Source organism: Hemiscyllium ocellatum, chromosome 46, assembly GCF_020745735.1.
Source record: "Hemiscyllium ocellatum isolate sHemOce1 chromosome 46, sHemOce1.pat.X.cur, whole genome shotgun sequence".
NCBI lineage: Eukaryota > Metazoa > Chordata > Chondrichthyes > Orectolobiformes > Hemiscylliidae > Hemiscyllium > Hemiscyllium ocellatum.
In genome coordinates this window covers 560,336-583,219 of record NC_083446.1, presented here as the reverse complement: position 1 = coordinate 583,219, position 22,884 = coordinate 560,336, and the positions used below count along the sequence as shown (strand labels likewise).

Below are 22,884 nucleotides of genomic sequence, written 5' to 3'. Positions count from 1 at the left end.
GATGTTTCCTCATGTGGGACAGTCCAGAATTAAGGGGCACTGGTATAAAATTAGGACTTTTCTCCTTCGGACAGAAATGAGAAGTATTTTCTCCAAGTGTTGCATATTTTTGGAATCTTGGCCTCAGGTGGTCTGAGAGACAGGGCATTGAATATATTTAAGACAGCGTTAGATAGAATTTTCTTAAGCAGGAGTATCAGAGTTATTGGGGAAGATGGGAGTATGGAATCCAAATTATGAACAGATCAGCCATGATCTTATTAAATGGTGGAGCAAACATCAGGGCCTGGATGGGCTATTTCTGCTCTGATTTCAAATGTCGATAGAATCCAACTACATCCTGACTGTGGCTTTGTACAGGTCCAGGATGCCCAGTAAGGGATTGAGGAGGCACAGTGAACCTAGTCTGCAATCATGCAGACATGCCTACAGTCTGCAGTATAGATGCTGCACACAATGACACGATGTCCGATTCAGAGCAGTTACCTGTCTTTGCCGTTCTGTACGTTGCCTTGTTGACCTGTGCCAGCTCGATCTGCCATCGGGGAGTTCCTGTCACGGCTCACGCTGCTGGTCAGTGCGTTGTTCTGTAACAATGGGACAGGTGGGGGTCAGAGCAGAGACAAAAAAACAACATTCACTTTAGAACAGGACAGTGAGGCAGAGTGACGTTCATGAGGCTAGTGACAGATTATCCCTGCAGCTAAATGATACTGTAGCCTAACTCACCATGGAGGATGGTGTGGTTGCCTTTTTCCTGTCTGAACCAGTGTGTGGACTGGCTGGCACCTTCACATTGCTGTTGGAGCGCCGTGAACTGTCCTTCTCCTCATCCTGGTGTTTGGAGTCAGTGCTGTTGGCTTGGTTCCTCTTGGAGTAGGAATTGCTGCTGGGGTTGGTGGGACCAGCTGCAGAAGTGATCAGAAAGAGTCACAGGGTAATGACAGAGGGTGGGGAATTTCAACTGACAGTAAGTATTCAACTCAGAACTGTCCCCCAGATTTCAGCACGGAAACTGTTCAAGGGACTGAATAATCACCACCCTCACCCCTTCCTGCTATTCATTCCCAGACACTGAGGGTCGAAAATCCACTAGAACTCCGTAAATTCAGCAACTGACTACATCGAACCTGCAACACATCATCAACCTGGGTACAGTACAGGGTTAGAATACAAAGGAAAGCTCCCTCTACGCTGTCCCACCCATCGAACACTCCCAGGACAGGGACAGCACAGGGTTAGATACAGAGTAAAGTTGCCTTTGTATGAGGCAGTAAAACGCTGAAAGAAGTATCACTAAAGCTTAGATCTGAGTCTCTGCCACAATCAGTGTATTACAGTCATTGAGTACAGCATTCAAATAGTGAATATGTACAATCTAATCTTTCCCAATGAATCATTAGCACAGAAACCCAGCTCTTCCTGGGCAGTGAGAAACTATCTGAGAATACCTTGTTCACTGATCCGACGTGGTCTCTGACTGGATGAGACACTTCGCTGTACCTTGCTGGAGGGAGATTGTGCGTTGCTGTTGGTGTGATCAGTACGTGGCTTCAGACACAGGTTACTGGTGGACAGCGAATCTGTATCCAACTGTGCACAAAACAAACAATCCCAATCTCAGAAACTCAGCACAACAACTGGCCACATCACACCACCAATAACTGGACCAGGCATTAACCACAGACTACCACAGGACAACCAGGCTGAAGGTGTGGTGCAACCAGGCTGACACAGACAGTGCGATGTAACCAGGCATTTAGTGGTTTCTGGTAAAAGCTGTGTGGTTTGAGAGGGGAGGTGAGGACAGTAAATAAGGGAGAGGGCAGTGGTTCAGGAATACCTTCTGTCACAGTTGGGAAACATGAGTGTGAGAAACTTAAGGGAGAATGCAATGGGAGTCTGGCATCAGCTCCTGTCAATGAATTCTTAGCTCTCAGTTACCTCAGACGTCTTCCAGCCCAGTAGCAGATACGTCGCCATGACTTCGTTATACTTCTGGTTCACCAAAGAGTCAGTGATCTCATCCCGAGTGTATCCCATGTTTACCATGAGCTCTGCAGCAAAGGGTATATACACTGTTAAAGCAAAAAGGACTGCCAAGTTCCAAGACTAGAGGAACGGCTACTGAGAAAAAGACTGACCTGTTCTCCGGGGATCCTTGTAGTCTGGCTCAGGGTCTGTGTACGGTTTCAGTTCATCGTCTTCATAACCAACATTCATCCAGCGATCTTTCATTATTTGCTGGTCAAGATAATAATTACAGTCAGTCTCAAAGGAACTCAGATTTCTGCATTGCCTTCCAGCACCCGAGGACCTCCCAAACCCCCTTTGGCCAATCAGATATTACCTTGGATTGGCACCTGGGCAATGGAGAAATCGCAGCAGCCAACACCACAGCAAGATCCACATTTCTGTGCCGTTAACTCTGCACTGTGTTTGCAAAGACGCAAAGATCTCTCATTCTTGGGATGCACCAAATGAAAAGAGGCAAGATAATTAGACTGGGAGATAACCACCCTTCCTGCCCACCAGGCAGGAGACCTTGACTGAGAACAGTACATCAGGAGGATGAATGTCAAGCACAGCCTCAACCTGGCTGACTGAAGCAAGTTCACTGCTGTGTCTGTACAGACTACACTTGGCTGCACTGTGGGAGCAGCACTGTAATTTAAACCCTACACAAAGACTGTACACTGACATCTCTCTCTAACTCACCTCTAAGCTACCTCGTTTAGCTGGATTTAATACCAGGAATTTCTTCAGGAGGTTTTCACAGTCTGTGGACATGTAAAAGGGGATTCGATACTTGCCTCGCAGCACTCTCTCTCGGAGTTCCTGACAGAAAGATAGAAAAAAGTAAATAAGTTGAAAATAAGCACATTTCCAATTTCATCAACCACCCTTCACCCCAGTCAGACTCAGGTTGGGGGAGGAGCAGGGGGACAGCAAAGGGGCCAGGAGACACAGGGTTGTGGGCAGGAAAGGCTCAGGGGGAGAGGGCCAGTAGAGGGAGGGAGGTGATGGGAGTGAGGGATAAGCAGAGAATCCTTTGCCTCTACCTTTGACCAACACCAATAAATCAGATCAGGCCCATTGTGGCTTCTAGGATCTCGTGAAGTAAAAGATAGTGGATCCACAAACACTTGCTCCGCTTTGATCCACCATGTCTGAAGCATTAAGAAGGTACTAGATTCACAAGAACCTCTATTCAAACTTGCCCCAATCTAGTAATCCAGGCCCAGCCATTATAATCACACAAAAAGGAACAGATCAATAGTCACACGCCCTTCCCCACCCAGCAAATCCCCATACAGTGGGAGACACACCGAGAACCAGCACCCCTCCCCACCTCAGGCTGTAACCTCCTTCTGCAACAAACAAGTGTTAACTGGAAAGTAAAAAGATATCACAGATTGTTACAAGGAGAGCTTCAGTCTCCCACAGATACCAGCAGGCACTGATTCTGGATGAGGGCAGTCATTGGTCCACCCTAATACACACCAGTAGAGAGACCCTACGCTTTTCCACTGCAGTCCTCAGCTGTTTCCTAAACTGTCACAGGGCCTAGCATATAGACTCAGCAGGAACATCCAGAAGGTCATAGGATTAATACCTGCCATGTAAAATCTTGCAGGGCTGTGGGCAAGATAGCCCAAGGATTGGAATTACACTTTCAACTCATCCCATATGACCAGAAGAACATGAGGCACTGAAGGAGCTACAATGAGAATAATGTTGGAACTGAGAGGGTTTTAAATATCAGGAAAGATAGACAGAACAGACTGGGCTCTTCCCTCTTGGATAAACAGGAGACTGAGGGGTGACCCGATACACATGTTAAAAATGATGGGGCCCCAATTTCTCTGGTCTGAAATTCTCCATCCCTAAAGCAGGATTCTGGACAAACCTCTCTTACAGCTGTCCCACGATTCCTGACATTGTTCCTAAAGTATGCAGTTCAGAAATAGATACACTACCACTGTTGAGACCTGACCCAGTTATTCACGACAGTTCGGTATCACTCCACTGATTCAGTAGCCTAAACCTCCAGAAATGCAGCCAATGATCCCACGTGACCCTTTTATACAAAGGCAGACTATCCAAGTACCTTCAAGTTCTGTCCATCAAAGGGCAGCGAACCACTCACGAGTGTGTAGAGGATCACTCCCAGACTCCAAACGTCCACCTCTGGTCCATCATATTTCTTCCCCTGGAAGAGCTCGGGAGCAGCGTACGGTGGACTCCCACAGAATGTGTCTAATTTATTCCCCAGTGTGAATTCATTACTGAAGCCAAAGTCTGCTATTTTTATGTGCATATCTCCATCTAACAGCAAGTTCTCGGCCTGATTGGGAAGGACACAAATAAAAATTAACTGAATATTACGGAAACAGAAAATGGAACAGATTAAATTATTTGATCACACAAAAGGAGTGTGACAATAGTGAGACAGAGTGACAGCAGGAGCAGTCACCAGTAACACTAAACTCCAACCTGTTTCTAAACACAGTGCAAGCAACCTGTAACAATCATCCTCCAGGCAGGTCAGTTCATCAAAACAATTTGAAATCTGATTCATTTGCTTATTTTCAGTTCAGTGCATTGAGGAGGTTGTGACATATAAGTCACTTATTTGTATCAGGAACAAAAGGACACCAATCAGCTTTCAGCATTATGGAGATTTCCATTACCCTGGCCAAAGTGCTCCCTGCCATCTTACAACATGGGTCAGATCTATGAAGCAAGATTATTCCCATGCTGTGGACTCTGCCACTCACCAGAGGAAATGGTTTCTTTCAACTGAACCCGTTAATCATCTTATCAATTTTGATCAGGTACCCATACCTGGAAAATGAGCATGGTCTGCATAATCTCTTTCAGCAGGATCGTTCTGGTAGTAGTAGTGGCCCTACCTCTATGCAGGGAGGCCTGGGTCCAGTCCTGCAGCCTGAGATCAGGCGAGCAATCCATAAGAAGGGGGCAGAGAGACCACAGTGCCTGTAGGAACCAGCAAGGTTCAATACACCTCGGGGTTGCAGCTGCCCTTAGTTATGCCGTTCACGTAACTCACTCACAAGAGATGGATGCCACTGGCTAGACCAGCATTTATTGCCTACCCCTAGCTGCCATTGAGGTGGTAGTGAGCTGCCTTTTTGAAATGCTGTATTTCTTGTGCTGCTGCAGGGAATCCCACAACACCTTTAGGGAGGGAGTCATAGGATTTTGAACTAGTGACACTGAAAGAATAATGATACATTTCTAAGTGGGGATAATGAGCAGCTTGGCAGGAACTTACAGGGGGTGGTATTCCCATGTATTTGCTGTCCTTGTCCTTCCACGTGGAAGTGATTCTGGATTTGGAAGGAGCTTTGGTGAATTTCTACAGTGTCTCCTGTAAATGGTACACACTGCTGCCACTGAGCATCAGGGGTGGAGGGAGTGGATATTTGTAGATGTGGTGTCAATCAAGCAGGCTGCGAGCATGTACACTACTAAATGGATTGCATCAACTCACCCACATATCAAGCAATGCATGCTAAGTACAATACACTCTTCAGAGGAGTCAATAATGTGAAGCACAATATTCAGGATAAGTATAATCACGGAACAACTAGCAAATAAGCAATGAACCAGCATAGTCATCACGTATCACAATGGGAGCTACTTGGAGGAGAAACAGTCACAGTGGTCCTTACCTTTAGGTCCCTATGAACAATGCACTTCTGGTGACAGTACTGCACAGCAGATACTATCTACAAAACACAAGCAGGAGAAACAGTGAGACATCTGGTTAACACCTAGGGTCTTATTCAACTTAGCAAACCAGATTATAGCGAGTCCAGGATTCATTTCAATATCAGTGACTTCACCAATATCCCAATGAGCAGTATCATTATTGGAACACTCAAGAATCTCTACAGAAACCACAAACAATGATACTTGTGAATGACAGAGGACAAGATATTGCGGTGAAAAATTCACCAGATACCAGTAGGGCCAGGGGCTGCAAATGCACAGTGACAGTGCAGACATGCAACTTAAATAGGAAATGTCAACATGGCAGCTTAACATGCACATTGTAGATAAAAGAATGTAATTCCAGGTTGTGTGAGGTTTTGTGAACATCTTAGTTTTTGAATATAGAACAATACAGTAATGCCTGCTGTTAGCAGATTCCAAATGTTGTAGCAATGCTCTCCACCATGCAGGGAGGACCCATGCCTCACCTCTGTCCTGTGCTCAGCTCAATGAGAACCAGTTGAGCCCCTCAGTATTCATTGGGTGGGCACAGCAGAGAAGGTCAGGGATCACAGCTAGAGGTCCAGCTCCCACTTAGCAACACCACCTCGTCCTCTGCCTCCTCTTCTCCATACCACTGCCACCACCACCCCACACCCCCCCACCAAAATAACATCAGGCAAAAGTCAACACACAACATCTAGGTTGGTAAAGGGGCCTGGGGGAGGAGACAGTGGGGATGGGCTCCTACTGAAAATGGTGTGGGAAGGGACGGAGATGTGGGGAAATGTGGAATGAATGGGGGAGGGAGGAAGGAGAGAGGGAAAGTGGTGAGGGAGGTGAGGAGAGGACGAAGAGGTAGGAATCAGAGAAGGGCCAGGAAGGGGTGGCAGGGTTCGGGGAAGGGGGGAGGATGAATTTGAGCTGTGGCTGATGAAGGACAGAGAGAGATAAGGGAAGGAAGAAATGAAGAGGAGAGGTTGTTGGTGAGCACTGACCTGTCTGAATTTCGCTCTTGCTTCTTTTTCTTTCATTCTTCCATGTGCAACTAAATAATCAAAGACTTCCCCTGCAGGAGCACACAAACACTGCTTAGCAAGCTGCAACCAAGTTGTTCAGTAACTTAGCCCACAGAACACAATGTGAGCAATGAGCTGCGGCCATCATTTAATACTAAAATAATACCAGGCAAAAGTCAATCCCCATCCCCTCAGAAACCTGGAGGCTGAAGTACAACAGAGAACTATTGACATGAAGAATAGATGCTGGGCGGAAAGACCACGTGCAATTCTGTAACTCATGAACAACCACGAAGTTTCTTCAGCACAATTATCTGCCACCTATCCACCAAACTGTTCAAGTCTTTATGAAGTTTCACAGCAGGATTAAGCCCTTTGCCCCCAGTTCTTCACTATTTCATGATGTTGCGCCTGTCCTCTGACCTACAGTCTATTCCCTGGGGGAAAAAAAACAGCCTCTCAGCAGCTTCACACATCCGGTCAAATACTGCTCCTGTGGAGCTCAGGGTGGGGAAGGTTAAGAGTTAGGCCTTCCACACAGTACCCAAAAAGCTTGGAATCCAACAGTTCACACTTCATTGATAAACAGGGTCACCAGAAAATGTGCTAGCACACTCTCTGATCAATTTACAACTCAGGAGCAAATTACTGCAGTTGCTGGAATCTGAACTGAAAACTAAAAATGCTGGAGATCACAGCAGGTCAGAGTGTCTCTGATAAAGAGTCATCTCGATTCAAAACATTAGCTCGCTTTCTCACCATGGATGCTACCTAACCCACTGTGATCTTCAGCATTTTTTGTTTTCAGTTCAACTTACAACTCAGGTTAGCTCACAGTGCAGTAATACCACCAGTCAGGTTCAAGCCAGTGTGACCACCAGGTTTATAAAGAAGTATCAAAGTGGAGGAAGTGGAAATGATCTCTGAAACGTTATTTAATTGGCTTTTATGGAAAGCAGTGAGCAACTAATTCCAGCTCAGGCTAATGTAATCAGACTGTGGGCATATCAATAGATGTTCAGATAATGAGGCAATCACAGCAGGTCAAGAATCTGCTGAATTCTGGAGATTAATTCAGGATTCAGGGAGAGCCTGCACTTGGCTGCAGGATTGGAAAGACACAGTGGACAAAGAACTCTCCAGGCACGGCATCTCCCAGGAGCTTTTTTTTAACCTGGGGTATGTGGGATGGGGTGCTGAAGATGACTGGTGCATGAAGAGCAGTCCATCCAAACTATGACTAACACGAGGGGTCATAGTTTTAAGCTGGTTGGAGGAAAGTATAGAGGGGATGTCAGAGGCAGGTTCTTTACACAGAGCTGAGAGAGGATGGAATGCGTTGCCAGCAGTTGTGGAGGCAAGGTCATTGAGGACATTTAAGAGACTACTGGACATGCATACGGTCACAGAAATTTGAGGGTGCATACATGAGGATCAGTGGTCAGCACAACATCGTGGGCTGAAGGGCCTGTTCTGAGCTGTACTGTTCTATGTTCTAAACCAGGTTGCCTTTTCTCAAATGTTCTCCCTTGGCTTTCTCTAGACAGAGGGACCAGAGCTATGATGCAGTATCCAGGGAACTGTCAGTGAATACAATCACAGGGAATAGTGTCCAGTTTCAAAGTAAGGACGATTAATTAAGTGCGAGACAGAGTAACACACATACTTTTCAACCTACTACATGTAAAAAATGAGGTCTGCAGATGCTGGAGATCACAGCTGAAAATGTGTTGCTGGTCAAAGCACAGCAGGCCAGGCAGCATCTCAGGAATAGGGAATTCGACGTTTCGAGCATAAGCCCTTCATCAGGGCTTGATGAAGGGCTTATGCTCGAAACGTCGAATTCCCTATTCCTGAGATGCTGCCTGGCCTGCTGTGCTTTGACCAGCAACACATTTTCAACCTACTACATGTAACCAGGCCTGGCAGCAAAACTTAGAGTCATAGAGATGTACAGCATGGAAACAGACCCTTCGGTCCAACCTGCCCATGCCGACCAGATATCCCAACCCAATCTAGTCCCACCTGCCAGCACCCGGCCCATATCCCTCCAAACCCTTCCTATTCATATACCCATCCAAATGCCTCTTAAATGTTGCAATTGTACCAGCCTCTACCACGTACCACCCTCTGCATGAAAAAGTTGCCCCTTGGATCTCTTTTATATCTTTCCCCGCTCACCCTAAACCTACGCCCTCTAGTTCTGGACTCCCCAACCCCAAGGAAAAGGTTTTGCCTATTTATCCTATCCATGCCCCTCAATTTTGTAAACCTCTATAAAGTCACCCCTCAGCCTCCGACGCTCCAGGGAAAACAGACCCAGCCTGTTCAGCCTCTCCCTATAGCTCAAATCCTCCAACCCTGGCAACATCCTTATAAATCTTTTCTAAACCCTTTCAGGTTTCACAACATCTTTCCAATAGGAAGGAGACCAGAATTGCACGCAATATTCCAACAGTGGCCTAACCAATATCCTGTACAGCTGTAACATGACCTCCCAACTCCTGTACTCAATACTCTGACCAATAAAGGAAAGCATACCAAACGCCTTCTTCACTATCCTATCTACCTGCGACTCCACTTTCAAGGAGCTATGCACTCCAAGGTCTCTTTGTTCAGCAACACTCCCTAGACCTTATCATTAAGTGTATAAGTCCTGCTAAGATTTGCTTTCCCAAAATGCAGCACCTGACATTTATCTGAATTAAACTCCGTCTGCCACTTCTCAGCCCATTGGCCCATCTGGACCAGATCCTACTGTATTCTGAGGTAACCCCCTTCGCTGTCCACCACACCTCCAATTTTGGTGTCATCTGCAAACTGCAAGATGTCACCATCTATTTCCCTACAGTCTATATCTTCCATATCCTTTTCCACAGTAAATACTGATGCAAAATATTCATTTATATCTCCCCCATTTTCTGTGGCTCCACACAAAGGCCGCCTTGTTGATCTTTGAGGGGCCCTATTCTCTCCCTAGTTACCCTTTTGTCCTTAATATATTTGTAAAAACCCTTTGGATTCTCCTTAATTCTATTTGCTAAGGCTATCTCATGTCCCCGTTTTGCCCTCCTGATTTCCCTCTTAGGTGTACTCCTACTTTCTTTATTCTCTTCTGCGGATTCACTCGATCTAGCCTGTCTATACCTGATATATGCTTCCTTCATTTACAGAGGTACATCTACTAACTGTACCTCTTATGCTTGCATCCAAATCATTTATGTAAATGACAAAAAGTAGAGGTCCCAGCACCGATCCTTGTGGCATTCCACTGGTCACAGGCCTCCAGTCTGAAAACAACCCTCCACCACCACCCTCTGTCTTCTACCTTTGAGCCAGTTCTGCATCCAAATGGCTAGTTCTCTCTGTATTCTGTGAGATCTAACCTTGCTGATCAGTCTCCCACGGGGAACTTTGTTGAACGCATTACTGAAGTCCATATAGATCACATCTACTGCTCTGCCCTCATCAATCTTCTGTTACTTCTTCAAAAAACTCAATCAAGTTTGTGAGACATGATTTCCCATGCACAAAGCCATGTTGACTATCCTGAATCAGTCCTTGCCTTTCCAAATACATGTACATCCTGCCCCTCAGGATTCCCTCCAACAACTTGCCCACCACTGAGTTAGACTCACTGGTCTATAGTTCCCCGGCTTGTCATTACCACCTTTCTTAAACAGTGGCACCACGTTTGCCAACCTCCAGTCTTCCGGCACCTCACATGTGACAATCGAAGATCCAAATATCTCAGCAAGAGGCCCAGCAATCACTTCTTTAGCTTCCCACAGAGTTCTCGGGTACACCTGATCAGGTCCTGGAGATTTATCCACCTTTAACTGTTTCAAAACATCCAGCACTTCCTCTTCTGTAATCTGGATATTTTGCAAGATGTCACCATCTATTTCCCTACAGTCTATATCTCCCATATCCTTTTCCACAGTAAACACTGATGCAAAATATTCATTTATATCTCCCCCATTTTCTGTGGCTCCACACAAAGGCCGCCTTGTTGATCTTTGAGGGGCCCTATTCTCTCCCTAGTTACCCTTTTGTCCTTAATATATTTGTAAAAACCCTTTGGATTCTCCTTAATTCTATTTGCCAAGGCTATCTCATGTCCCCGTTTTGCCCTCCTGATTTCCCTCTTAGGTATACTCCTACTTTCTTTATTCTCTTCTGCGGATTCACTCGATCTAGCCTGTCTATACCTGATATATGCTTCCTTCATTTTCTTAATCAAACCCTCAATTTCTTTAGGAAAAAGTGAGGACTGCAGATGCTGGAGATCAGAGCTGAAAAATGTGTTACTGGAAAAGCGCAGCAGATCAGGAAGAAGGGCTTATGCCCGAAACATCGATTCTCCTGATCCTTGGATACTGCCTGACCTGCTGCGCTTTTCCAGCAACACATTTTTCACCTCAATTTCTTTAGTCATCCAGCTTTCCCTATACTTACCAGCCTTCCCTTTCACCCTGATAGGAATATACTTTCTCTGGATTCTTGTTATCTCATTTCTGAAGGCTTCCCATTTTCCAGCGAACATCTGCCTCCAATCGGCTTTCGAAACTTCTTGCCTATTACCGTCAAAATTGGCCCAACTCCAATTTAGAACTTCAACTTTTAGACCTGGTCTATCCTTTTCCATCACTATTTTAAAACAAATAGAATTATGGTCACTGGCCCCAAAGTGCTCCCCCACTGACACCTCAGTCACCTGCCCTGCCTTATATCCCAAGAGTAGGTCAAGCTTTGCACCTTCTCTAGTAGGTACATCCACATACTGAATCAGAAATTTGTCTTGTACACACTTAAGAAATTCCTTTCCATCTAAACCTTTTACACTATGGCAGTCCCAGTCAATGTTTGGAAAGTTAAAATCCCCTACCATAACTACCCTATTATTCTGACAGATAGCTGAGATCTCCTTACAAGTTTGTTTCTCAATTTCCCTCTGACTATTGGGTGGTCTATAATACAATCCCAATAAGGTGGTCATCCCTTTCTTGTTTCTCAGTTCCACCCAAATAACTTCCCTGGATGTATTTCCAGGAATATCCCCCCTCAGCACAGCTGTAATGCTATCCCTTATCAAAAATGCCACTCCCCCTCCTCTCTTGCTTCCCTTTCTATCCTTCCTGCAACATTTGTATCCTGAAACATTAAGCCGCTAGTCCTGCCCATCCCTGAGCCATGTTTCCGCAATTGCTATGATATCCCAGTCCCATGTTCCTAACTATGCCCTGAGTTCATCTGCCTTCCCTGTTAGGCCCCTTGCATTGAAATAAATGCAGTTTAATTTTTTAGTCCTACCTTGTCCCTGCCTGCCCTGACTGTTTGACTCACTTCTGTTCTCAGCTGTACCAGTCTCAGATCGAACTCTTTCCTCACTATCTCCCTGGGTCCTACCTCCCCATCTTACTAGTTTAAATCCTCCCAAGCAAATTTCCCTGCCAGTATATTAGTCCCCTTCCAATTTAGGTGCAATCCGCCCTTCTTGTGCAGGTCACTCTTACCCGAAAAGAGATTCCAATGATTCAAAAATGTGAATCCTTCTCCCATACATCAGTTGCTCAGCCATGCATTCATCTGCTCTATCCTCCTATTCCTGCTCTCACTCGCTCGTAGCACTGGGAGTAATCCAGATAATACTACCCTTGAGGACCTCCTTTTTAAATTTCTGCCTCACCCTCTGTAATCTCCCTTCAGAATATCAACCTTTGCCCTTCCAATGTTGTCGGTTCCAATGTGGACAATGACCTCCTGCTGGCCCCTCTCCCCCTTGAGAACATTCTGCACCTCTCTGAGACATCCTTGATCCTGGCACCAGGGAAACAACCACACCATTCTGCTTTTTCTTTGCTGGCCACAGAAATGTGTCTGTGCCTCTGACTACAGAATCCCCTAACACAACTGGTCTCTTGGAAGCCGAACGTACCCCTCGTCGCTTTAGAGCCAGTCTCAATACCAGAAACTTAGCTGTTCGTGCTACGTTCCCCTGAGAATTCATCACCCCCTACATTTTCCAAAACAGCATACCAGTTTGAAATGGGTATATCCACAAAAGACTCCTGCACTAGCTGCCTACCTCTCTTACCCTTCCTGGAGTTAATCCATCCATGTGACTGTATCTGAAACTTTCCCCCCTTCCTACAACTGTCATCCATCACATCCTGTTGCAAATTCCTTACCGCTTCTATCTCTCTCTCCAACCGATCCACTCGATCTGATAAGATTCGCATTCAACAGCAGTTATGGCAGATATAATCCACAGTAACCCTTAAACTCCCACATCTGACAAGAAGTACATATCGCTGCAAAGGCCATTTTTGCTCCTTCACAATCTACAGACCCAGAAAATAACACCGTCTTATTCCTCTACAAACACTGCTCCAGGTTATATTTTAAGTTTAATAAAGAGACTCATCTCCAGAAACATATAATCAAAAAAGAATCCACTGTACTCACTACTGCAGCCTTTCTCTTGGGCAGACTTAAAACAACAATTAACTTATCGGATTCTGTGCTGTGAACTTCACCCAACTGTTCCTCCACGATTAGTTGTGAATTTCACTGTTTGTTAATTTTCTCAGATGCACTCCGATGTCTAGCGATACACGAATTCAAACAGCAAAGGCGATAACTGTACAAGTTCTCTCTCTCTCTCCCTCCTGCACTGTCCTCACCATGTGCTTCCTTTGTCTGCTCTTCTCCCTTTTAAACCGCTGTTGTTTTGACTTTTTTCTCCAAAATTCCAAAACAATCCAACAGCATATAAAACAGTAATTGCTGCTCCTGGAATTCGAGGAAATCACCTCCAACACCTAAAATACCTCAAAAAAGAGTTCTTAGAGCCAGAAATTTTTCCTGTCCTCCATTTGGATTACCCAGCTTGGAGCAGATTCTGGACTAGTGACTAACACATCATTCTCTCAGACACACAAACCGCTGCAATACTCACCCCCACTGGCGTACTCCATTACTAAATACAGTGTTTTTTCCGTTTCTATAACTTCAAATAATTTAACTGCAAAAACACAGAGAGAAAAGAAATCAGATGAAGTCTCACCACTGATTCAATGTACTGTTATGGGGCAATAAAAATTTAATCTTCTGAAAGAATGGTGAGGATCAAGAAGAAAACTGAACACAGGTCTGAACTTTCAGCCTGCGGCTACATGCTTTGAGAGCAATGAGTCAGGTACGTATCATACAATCAGCAATTATAAACTGCGAAAGAGTTACACAAACAAATCTTCCCCCAACCTCTCATGTTCAAAGGATTCCTGAGTGGGGGAATGTGGTACATGAGAGGTGGAGGCTAATGCTCTGTACCCAGGGAGAGTTTTACCATTGCAGACAGTTCACAAGAGGTTTACTATATCGATATCTGGAAATAGTGGGCTGTCTTACAGGACAAAAGTTTGGATAGATTGGACTAGATCTGGAGGGAGCTGTTTAAAAATTAACTACCCTTTCAGGATGAAGATAAAAATTTTTATGTCTCAGAGGGTTGTCCGATTTTGGAACTCTGCCTCACAAGGCAAATGAGGTGGGGTCACTAAACATTTAAGATGGAAGAGGATTGAAACTTGTTAGGCTGGGGAGTCAAGTGCAGAGGTGTGTAGATGGGAATGCAGAACTCCAATGCGAACATGCCAGCTATCAGCTCCACAAACAGTGGAGCAGGATCAAGGGGCTGAATGACCTCTGCCTGTTCCTAATTGGTATGCTCATATCCCTGCTGTTCTGAGGGAAGGTTACCCATTCAAGGCGAGGATTAATTGTATGCCAGCACTTTCTACCATATTACATCCTGAGGTGATCAAGGCTGTATACTTGAATTGGAAATGATTAATTTAAGAGGGGAGAATCTCAGTAGCTTCCCCAAACCCAGGAAGTCTTTGCTTAGCCATGGTGAGAGGTGGGCTGGAACAAGTTTTAGGGCTGACATTTTCCAACTTAGGCTCTGGAATCCATAGATTGGGAGAGTTGGAGGATAGAGGTAATCGCATTGAAAGTTACAAAATACTGAAAGGGGTGGACAGGAAAGATGCAGATCAGACGTTTCCACAGATTGGGATGGGTTAGGGTTAGGGTCAGGAAGGGTCAAAGTGAGAAAGGATGGAACACAACAAAAACAGCTGGGTCTGAATAAGGAGACCCTCAACACTCTGCTCCACATAGAACAGCCCATTAACAGTCTCATAGTAGAGCCAGCCAGTTCCCCACAGACTGAAGGTCAGCTTGAAGAAGCAAACTCTTACCTATATTAGGATGATTTAGAATCTTCATTATTCGCACTTCACGAAATAACTAAAACAGAACAAACAAAATGACAATTCAGTCAGCATAACCTGACATCTTACATTACACAAAGAATCTACATGTGAGTTTATAAAATTTTAACCCTGTAGTCAAATATTCAACCAGTTTGTCCCTATGTGTCTGTGTCACTTTTCCCATTAGGGATGTCAATATCTATTTTAAAATAAGGGACAACATAGACACAAAATAGGGAACCCTGGGACAAACCACTCTAATTCTGGGGAACACACAGGGACAAACTGATCCAATCCCGGGAAACACACAGGGACAAACAGATCCAATCCCAGAGAACACACAGGACAAACTGATCCAATCCCGGGGAACACAGAAGAACAAACCGATTCAATCCTGGGGAACACACAGGGACAAACTAATCCAATCCTCAGTGACCATAAAGGCAACTATAGCGACAGTGCAGACACTAACTAATATTAGCCAAATGATCATAAAGAGAGCTAACTAATCTCAGTTAGGTGACTGTACAAACACATAACCATTCTCAGCCAGTCATTGAAATTCTGCCAACAATCTGAAAAGAGGCTGCGCCTGAGATGTGACTAAACAATGTTGCATATGAATTTCAGTGCTGGTGTAACACCAGGTTAGTAGGCCAGCTCTCAGATTGAATCAAGTATACAAACACAGGAGATAAGAGCAGGAGTGGGCCAACTGACCTCTCAAACCAGCTCATCCATTCAATATGGTCACTGAGCTCGATACTGTAATCCCACCCTTCCCCTATATCCATAGATCTCTTCAGCCACAAGAGCTAATTTTATCTCCTTCTTGAAAACACACTATGCTTTCGCCTCAACCAGTTTCAGTGGTAGTGAATTTTATAGGCCCACCATTCTCTGAGTGAAGAAATTTCTCCTTGTCTCAGTGCTAAAAGTTTACCCCTCATCTTTCAACTATGACCATGTTTGTGAACTTTGCCACTGCTTATCCACAACGTAAAAACAATGACTGCAGATGCTGGAAACCAGAGTCTAAATTAGAATGGTGCTAGAAGAGCACAGCAGTTCAGGCAGCATCCGAGCAGCAGTGAAATCGACATTTCAGATAAAAGCCCTTCATCAGGAATACAGGCAGAGAGCCTGAAGGGTGGAGAGATAAATGAGAGGAGGGTAGGGGTGGGGAGAAAGTAGCATTGAGTACAATAGGTGAGTGGGGGAGGGGATGGAGGTGATAGGTTGGGGGTGGGGTGGGGGTGTGGAGTGGATAGGTCGAAAAGAAGATATCCACAGTCATTCCTTTCAGTAACATTTCTCAATCCATCATAGTCAACCATCGCCTCATACTAGCATAGTTTCTCTCATTAAGATTCAGGACCTTAGTCTCAGAATTAGTTACTCATGTATCCATCTTAGAGTCATAGAGATATACAGCATGAAAACAGACCCTTCATCCAACTTGTCCATGCTGACCAGATATCTTAACCTAATCTGGTCAAATTTACCAGCAATTGGCCCATATTCCTCTAAACCTTTCCTAAACATATACCCATCCAACTGTCTTTTAAATTCTGTAACTGAACCAGCCTCCACCACTTCCTCTGGCAGCTCATTCCATACAGACACCACCCTCTGCGTGAAAAGACTGCCCTTTAGTTCCCTTTTACATCTTTCCCCTCTCACCTTGAACCTATACTCTCTAGTTCTGGACTCCCCCAACCCAGGGAAAAGCCCTTGTCTCTTTACCCGATCCAAGCCCCTCATGATTTTATAAGGTCACCTCTCCGCTTCCAATGCTCCAGGGAAAACATCCCCAGCCTATTCAGCCTCAAATCCTCCAACCCCTGGCAACATCCTTGTAAATCTTTTCTGAAACCTTGCAAGTTTCACAACATCCTTCCGATAGGAAGGAGACCAGAACTGCACGCAATATTCCAACAGTGGCCTAACCAATGTCCTGTACAGCTGTAACATGACCTCCCAACTCTGATAATCAATGCCCTGACCAATAAAGGAAAGCATACAAACGCCTTCTCCACTATCCTATCTACCTGCGTCTCTACTTTCACAGAACTATGAACCTGCATTTTAAGGTCTCTGTTCAGCAACACTCCATCGGATCTTACCATTAAGTAACACCTCTGGGACACCCGCACCAACCAACCCAACCACCCCGTGGCTCAACACTTCAATTCCCCCTCCCACTCCACCAAGGACGTGCAGGTCCTTGGACTCCTCCATCGCCAGAACATAACAACACGACGGTTGGAGGAAGAGCGCCTCATCTTCCGCCTGGGAACCCTCCAACCACAAGGGATGAACTCAGATTTCTCCAGTTTCCTCATTCCCCTCCCCCCACCTTGTCTCAGTCGAATTCCTCGAACTCAGCACCGCCCTCCTAACCTGCAATCCTCTTCCTGACCTCTCCGCCCCCACCCCACTCCGGCCTATCACCCTCACCTTGACCTCCTTCCACCTATCACATCTCCACTGCCCCTCCCCCAAGTCCCTCCTCCCTACCTTTTATCTTAGCCTGCTTGGCACCCTCTCCTCATTCCTGAAGAAGGGCTCTGGCCCGAAACGTCGAATTTCCTGTTCCTTGGATGCTGCCTGACCTGCTGCGCTTTTCTAGCAACACATTTTCAGCTCTGATCTCCAGCATCTGCAGACCTCACTTTCTCCATTAAGTGGAGTCCTGCTCTGATTTGCTTTTCCAAAATGCAGCACCTCACATTTATCTAAATTAAACTCTTGAATTATCTAATTATCTAAATTAAAATCTTGATACAGAGTCCTATCACATTGTGTTCGTTCATTCCCAAGGGGCCTCTCACAATCACATTACCAATTATTCCTTTCTCACTGTACCTCATTTTTTACTCGAAGATTTTAACCTACTGCGAATCCTCTTACAAGGATGCCTTCCTTGAAGAAGCTCTCTTCCTCCCTCTACAAGGATTTCAGTGAGTCTCTCTCTCACTGCACCCCCCAGGTCATCTCCTCTGCACAGAAACTCTTCAGCCACGCGCCCCCACCCCACTCCGGCCTATCACCCTCACCTTGACCTCCTTCCACCTATCCCACCTCCATCGCCCCTCCCCCAAGTCCCTCCTCCCTACCTTTTATCTTAGCCTGCTTGGCTACTCTCTCTCATTCCTGATGAAGGGCTTATGCTCGAAACGTCGAATTCCCTATTCCTGAGATGCTGCCTGGCCTGCTGTGCTTTGACCAGCAACACATTTTCACTGTATAATACCCAGTCTAGGAACGGCCTGTCTCTCATTGGTTGCTCAACATATTGGTCCAAAAAACTATCCCATATACATGCTAAGAATTCCTCCTCTATAGAATTGTGACTAAGTTGATTCACCTAATTTATTTTCAGATTAAAGTCACCCATAATTATAGATGTCCTTTTACCACATACATCTCTGATTTCCTGTTTAAGCTCATGTTCTTTCAATTTTTCATCATATAGGAGTACTACTGACCATACTCATCAAGCCTGCATATTCAAATCCCAAAACAAACCACTGACATTTAGATGTGATTCTACAACTGGGCAACACTTGCTGAACTATTCTGAGCACTGCACATTTTTTGCAGCCTGGAGAATCAGCCAGAGTCAACTTGCCAACCAAGTTGCCTTTTCTCCCTATAGCAGCAATTCATGTAATTGTCTGAAATTTGGCATTCTTGATTTGTCCTTCTGAGTACAAGACAAATGCTGGAGTTCCTCAGGGTAGTGTCCTAGGCCCAACCACCTTCAGCTCTTTACCAATGACCTTCCCTCCACCAAAAGATCAAAAGTGGGAATATTCGCTGATGATTGCATAACGTTCAGCACCATTTGTGACTCCTCAGATACTGAAGTGGTCCATGTTCACGTGCAACAAGGTCTAGACAATATCAGGTCTAGGCTGACAAGTGGCAAGTAACATTCATGCCACACTATGACAATCATTAATAACGGACACTCTAACCACCACCCCTTGACAGTGGTGTTAATATAATCAAATCTCCATTATCAATATCCTGGGGGTTACCATTGACCAGAAAATGAACTGGACTCACCACATAAACACATGCTACAAGAGCAGGGCGGAGGCTAGGAATATTGAAGCGAGTAACTCATCTCCCGACTTCCCAAAGCCTGTCTACTATCTATATGGCACAAGTCAGGAGTGTGACGGAATAATCTCCACTTGCCTGGACTAGCGCAGCTCCAACTACACACAAGAACAAAGCAGCCCCCTGCTCGATAGGCACCACATTCACAAACACCTACTCCCACCATCACAGATGCTCAGTAGGGACATTACAAGGCGCACTCCAAAAATTCACCAAAGACCCTCAGATAGCACCTTCCAAACCCACAACACTTCCATCTAGAAGGACAAGTGCAGCAGACACATTAGAAGACCATCACCTACAAATTCCCTTTCAAGCCACTCACCATCCTGACTTAGAAATAAATCATTCCTTCAGTGAAAATCCTAGAATTCTCTCCTTAAGGGCAATGGGCGTCAACCCACAGCACATGGACTGCAGTGGTTCAAGAAGGCAGCTCACCACTACCTTCACAAGGACAATTATGGATGGGCAATAAATGCTGGCCAGCCAGCGAAGCCACAAATGAATGAAAAAAAAACACGTTTCTTTTTTCAAGAAGATTCAAGTTTTGTTCCACCAAGTGACTGCTTGAACAGTAGTGTGTCTTGTGTGTCTGTTTCAGAAAGAGTTAGGAATCAATCACATTGCTGTGGCTCTAGAGTCCTTTAGGTTAGGTCAGACCAGGTCAACCTGGAAGGTTTCCTTCTCTGAAGAACATTTGTGAAGCAGGTTTTTTTTTAAAACGGCAAATCAATTATGGTTTTATGATCACCATTGGTGGTGATTAGCTTTTTAATTGCAGATTTAATTAAGTAAGGAGGGAGTTTAGGGATGTGATCTGGGTAGGATGCTCTTTGGAGGGTTGATGTTGACTTGATGGGTTGAATGACCTGCTTCCACACTCTAGGGATTCCATGAAATCTATGAATTCATTTTGATATTTCCTGTTGAATCTGTTTCCACTGCCCAGGTAGGCAGCACATTCTAGATCACAACAACTTTCTGTGTTACAATATTCCTCACTGCCTTTCTCTTTTGCTAATCTTCTTAAATCTGTGTACCTCTGGCTTCTGACTCCTCCTGTAACTGGGAATCATTTCTTTTTATTCTTGTGGAAGCTGGGTCTGGGTGAATGCTGTTCAGAGGGTCAGTGTGGACTCGATGGGCCGAATGTCCTGTTTCCACACTGTGGGGATTCTATGATGATAACTGGGGGCAATGATGGAGCTAGATTAAAATGTGGGGGGACAACAAAGGGCCAGAAGCAGAGAAGCTCAGATATTTCTGAGCGCTCTAGGGGCTGGAGGAGATCTGCAAGTACAGTCAAGGAGAGACTGACAGAAAGAAAGGTGAATGTTCCAATAATGAGAGAGGTATTGCAGTGCAGTGATAGGAATGACAAGCGTTTTTGCTAACCCTGAGCCATCTAAAATGTTAACAGCAGCCACACAAATAGGAAACTGAATCTACTCTTTCCTGCAACTTTCAGCTTGTTTGCTACAATAAACACTTACTAAAATCTGTTGTGCATGATTGCTTAAGTTCTCGCACTCCCTTAAGTAGCGCAGTACTTTATTCAGTGCCCTGATGAAGACCGATAACAGTCAGATTCTGACCGTCTGGCATTTGTTTTTGAGATTGAATGCACTGGGATTTATGGGTGGTCCTTACTTAAAAGCTTGCGGCTGTAAAGAAATTTGTATCCAAACTGGGGACAGGGGGGCAAAAAAAATAGGTATTCCAGATGAGAGTAAGTACTGTACGAAAAAAACCAGGATTAGCATGACGTACACAGTTTCTCAGCAAAGGTACAAGGAACACACACCCAGGGGCCATACAGCTGTAGTATTGGTCAGCTATGGGTTACAAAAGGAACCTTCCCTTCCTCAAACAGCGAGGAATAAGGGAAGTTATCATCAGGATTTCTGAACAAGAGCGAGAGCGAGATGAAAGAGCTCTCTGGTAACCACACCTCCCAGCCCCTCGGGGCTATAAATAAATACTAACAACACTGCGCAGCAGCCAAGCTGACGTGCCAAGGGTCAAATCCAGTGAGGTCAATGTAAGAAAATACTGCTCATGTTTACATTGCATGGCTTTGAAAAACAACCAGGTTCTATTTATGCCAGGGCATGCCATGATCGTTCACAAGTATTTCAGTCTGGGGCTGAACGATCCATTCAGATAAATGTTAATATCTGCCTGCTTCAAATAGATTCCAGCCAAACCTGATTCACACCACAGTACATGCAGCAAAACAGTGGTTAGAACACAAGTTTAACAATCCAGTCAACCTGCAGTGAAGTTCCAAAGATATCAGCTCCAATTCTACCATAGCAGCTGCAGAATATAAATTCAAACAAAGAAATCTGAAATATAAAACCAGCATCAGGAATGACCCTAGACCTGCTGGATTGTCATCAAACTGTTTCAGTAATGCACTGAACCTTACCTGCTGTCCTTACTTAATCTGGCCTACATGTGACGCCAGACCTACTATAAATGGCTGACCCTTTACTGCCTTGAGAAATGGATAAGTAAGACACTTCCATTGCGTACGATCACATAGAACATAGAACAATACAGCACAGAACAGGCCCTTCGGCCCACGATGTTGTGCCGAACATCTATCCTAGATTAAGCACCCATCCATGTACCTATCCAATTGCCGCTTAAAGGTCGCCAATGATGCTGACTCTACCACTCCCACGGGCAGCGCATTCCATGCCCCCACCAATCTCTGGGTAAAGAACCCACCCCTGACATCTCCCCTATACCTTCCACCCTTCACCTTAAATTTATGTCCCCTTGTAACACTCTGTTGTACCCGGGGAAAAAGTTTCTGACTGTCTACTCTATCTATTCCTCTGATCATCTTATAAACCTCTATCAAGTCACCCCTCATCCTTCGCCGTTCCAACGAGAAAAGACCGAGAACTCTCAACCTATCCTCGTACGACCTATTCTCCATTCCAGGCAACATCCTGGTAAATCTTCTCTGCACCCTCTCCAAAGCTTCCACATTTTTCCTAAAGTGAGGCGACCAGAACTGCACACAGTACTCCAAATGTGGCCTCACCAAAGTCCTGTACAGCTGCAACATCACTTCACGACTCTTGAATTCAATCCCTCTGCTAATGAACGCTAATACACCGTAGGCCTTCTTACAAGCTCTATCCACCTGAGTGGCAACTTTCAAAGATCTATGTACATAGACCCCAAGATCCCTCTGCTCCTCCACCTTACTAAGAACCCTACCATTAACCCTGTATTCCGCATTCTTATTTGTTCTTCCAAAATGGACAACCTCACACTTGGCAGGGTTGAACTCCATCTGCCACTCCTCAGCCCAGCTCTGCATCATATCTAAGTCCCTTTGCAGCCGACAACAACCCTCCTCACTGTCCACAACTCCACCAATCTTCGTATCATCTGCAAATTTACTGACCCACCCTTTGACTCCCTCATCCAAGTCATTAATAAAAATTACAAACAGCAGAGGACCCAGAACTGATCCCTGCGGAACTCCACTCGTAACTGGGCTCCAGGCTGAATATTTACCATCTACCACCACTCTCTGACTTCGACCGGTTAGCCAGTTTTCTATCCAATTGGCCAAATTTCCCACTATCCCATGCCTCCTGACTTTCCGCATAAGCCTACCATGGGGAACCTTATCAAATGCCTTACTAAAATCCATGTATACTACATCCACTGCTCTACCCTCA

General features: G+C 45.1%; 1 protein-coding gene across 6 annotated transcripts in view; it reads right to left on the bottom strand.

Moving 5' to 3' along the window:
• The window catches only part of mark2b (MAP/microtubule affinity-regulating kinase 2b), a 171,242-nt gene that overhangs the window by 50,002 nt on the left and 98,356 nt on the right, over window positions 1-22,884 (bottom strand). For all 6 annotated transcript variants that reach the window (XM_060855450.1, XM_060855447.1, XM_060855448.1 and 3 more), the window contains exons 4-14: window positions 15,029-15,077; window positions 13,723-13,788; window positions 6,741-6,811; window positions 5,700-5,756; window positions 4,112-4,348; window positions 2,719-2,838; window positions 2,145-2,244; window positions 1,945-2,057; window positions 1,452-1,593; window positions 730-908; window positions 487-587 (exon numbers count right to left, since the gene is read on the bottom strand). In XM_060855450.1, coding sequence (XP_060711433.1) covers window positions 487-587; window positions 730-908; window positions 1,452-1,593; window positions 1,945-2,057; window positions 2,145-2,244; window positions 2,719-2,838; window positions 4,112-4,348; window positions 5,700-5,756; window positions 6,741-6,811; window positions 13,723-13,788; window positions 15,029-15,077 — 1,235 coding nt within the window. The remainder of the gene's footprint in view (window positions 1-486; window positions 588-729; window positions 909-1,451; window positions 1,594-1,944; window positions 2,058-2,144; window positions 2,245-2,718; window positions 2,839-4,111; window positions 4,349-5,699; window positions 5,757-6,740; window positions 6,812-13,722; window positions 13,789-15,028; window positions 15,078-22,884) is intronic.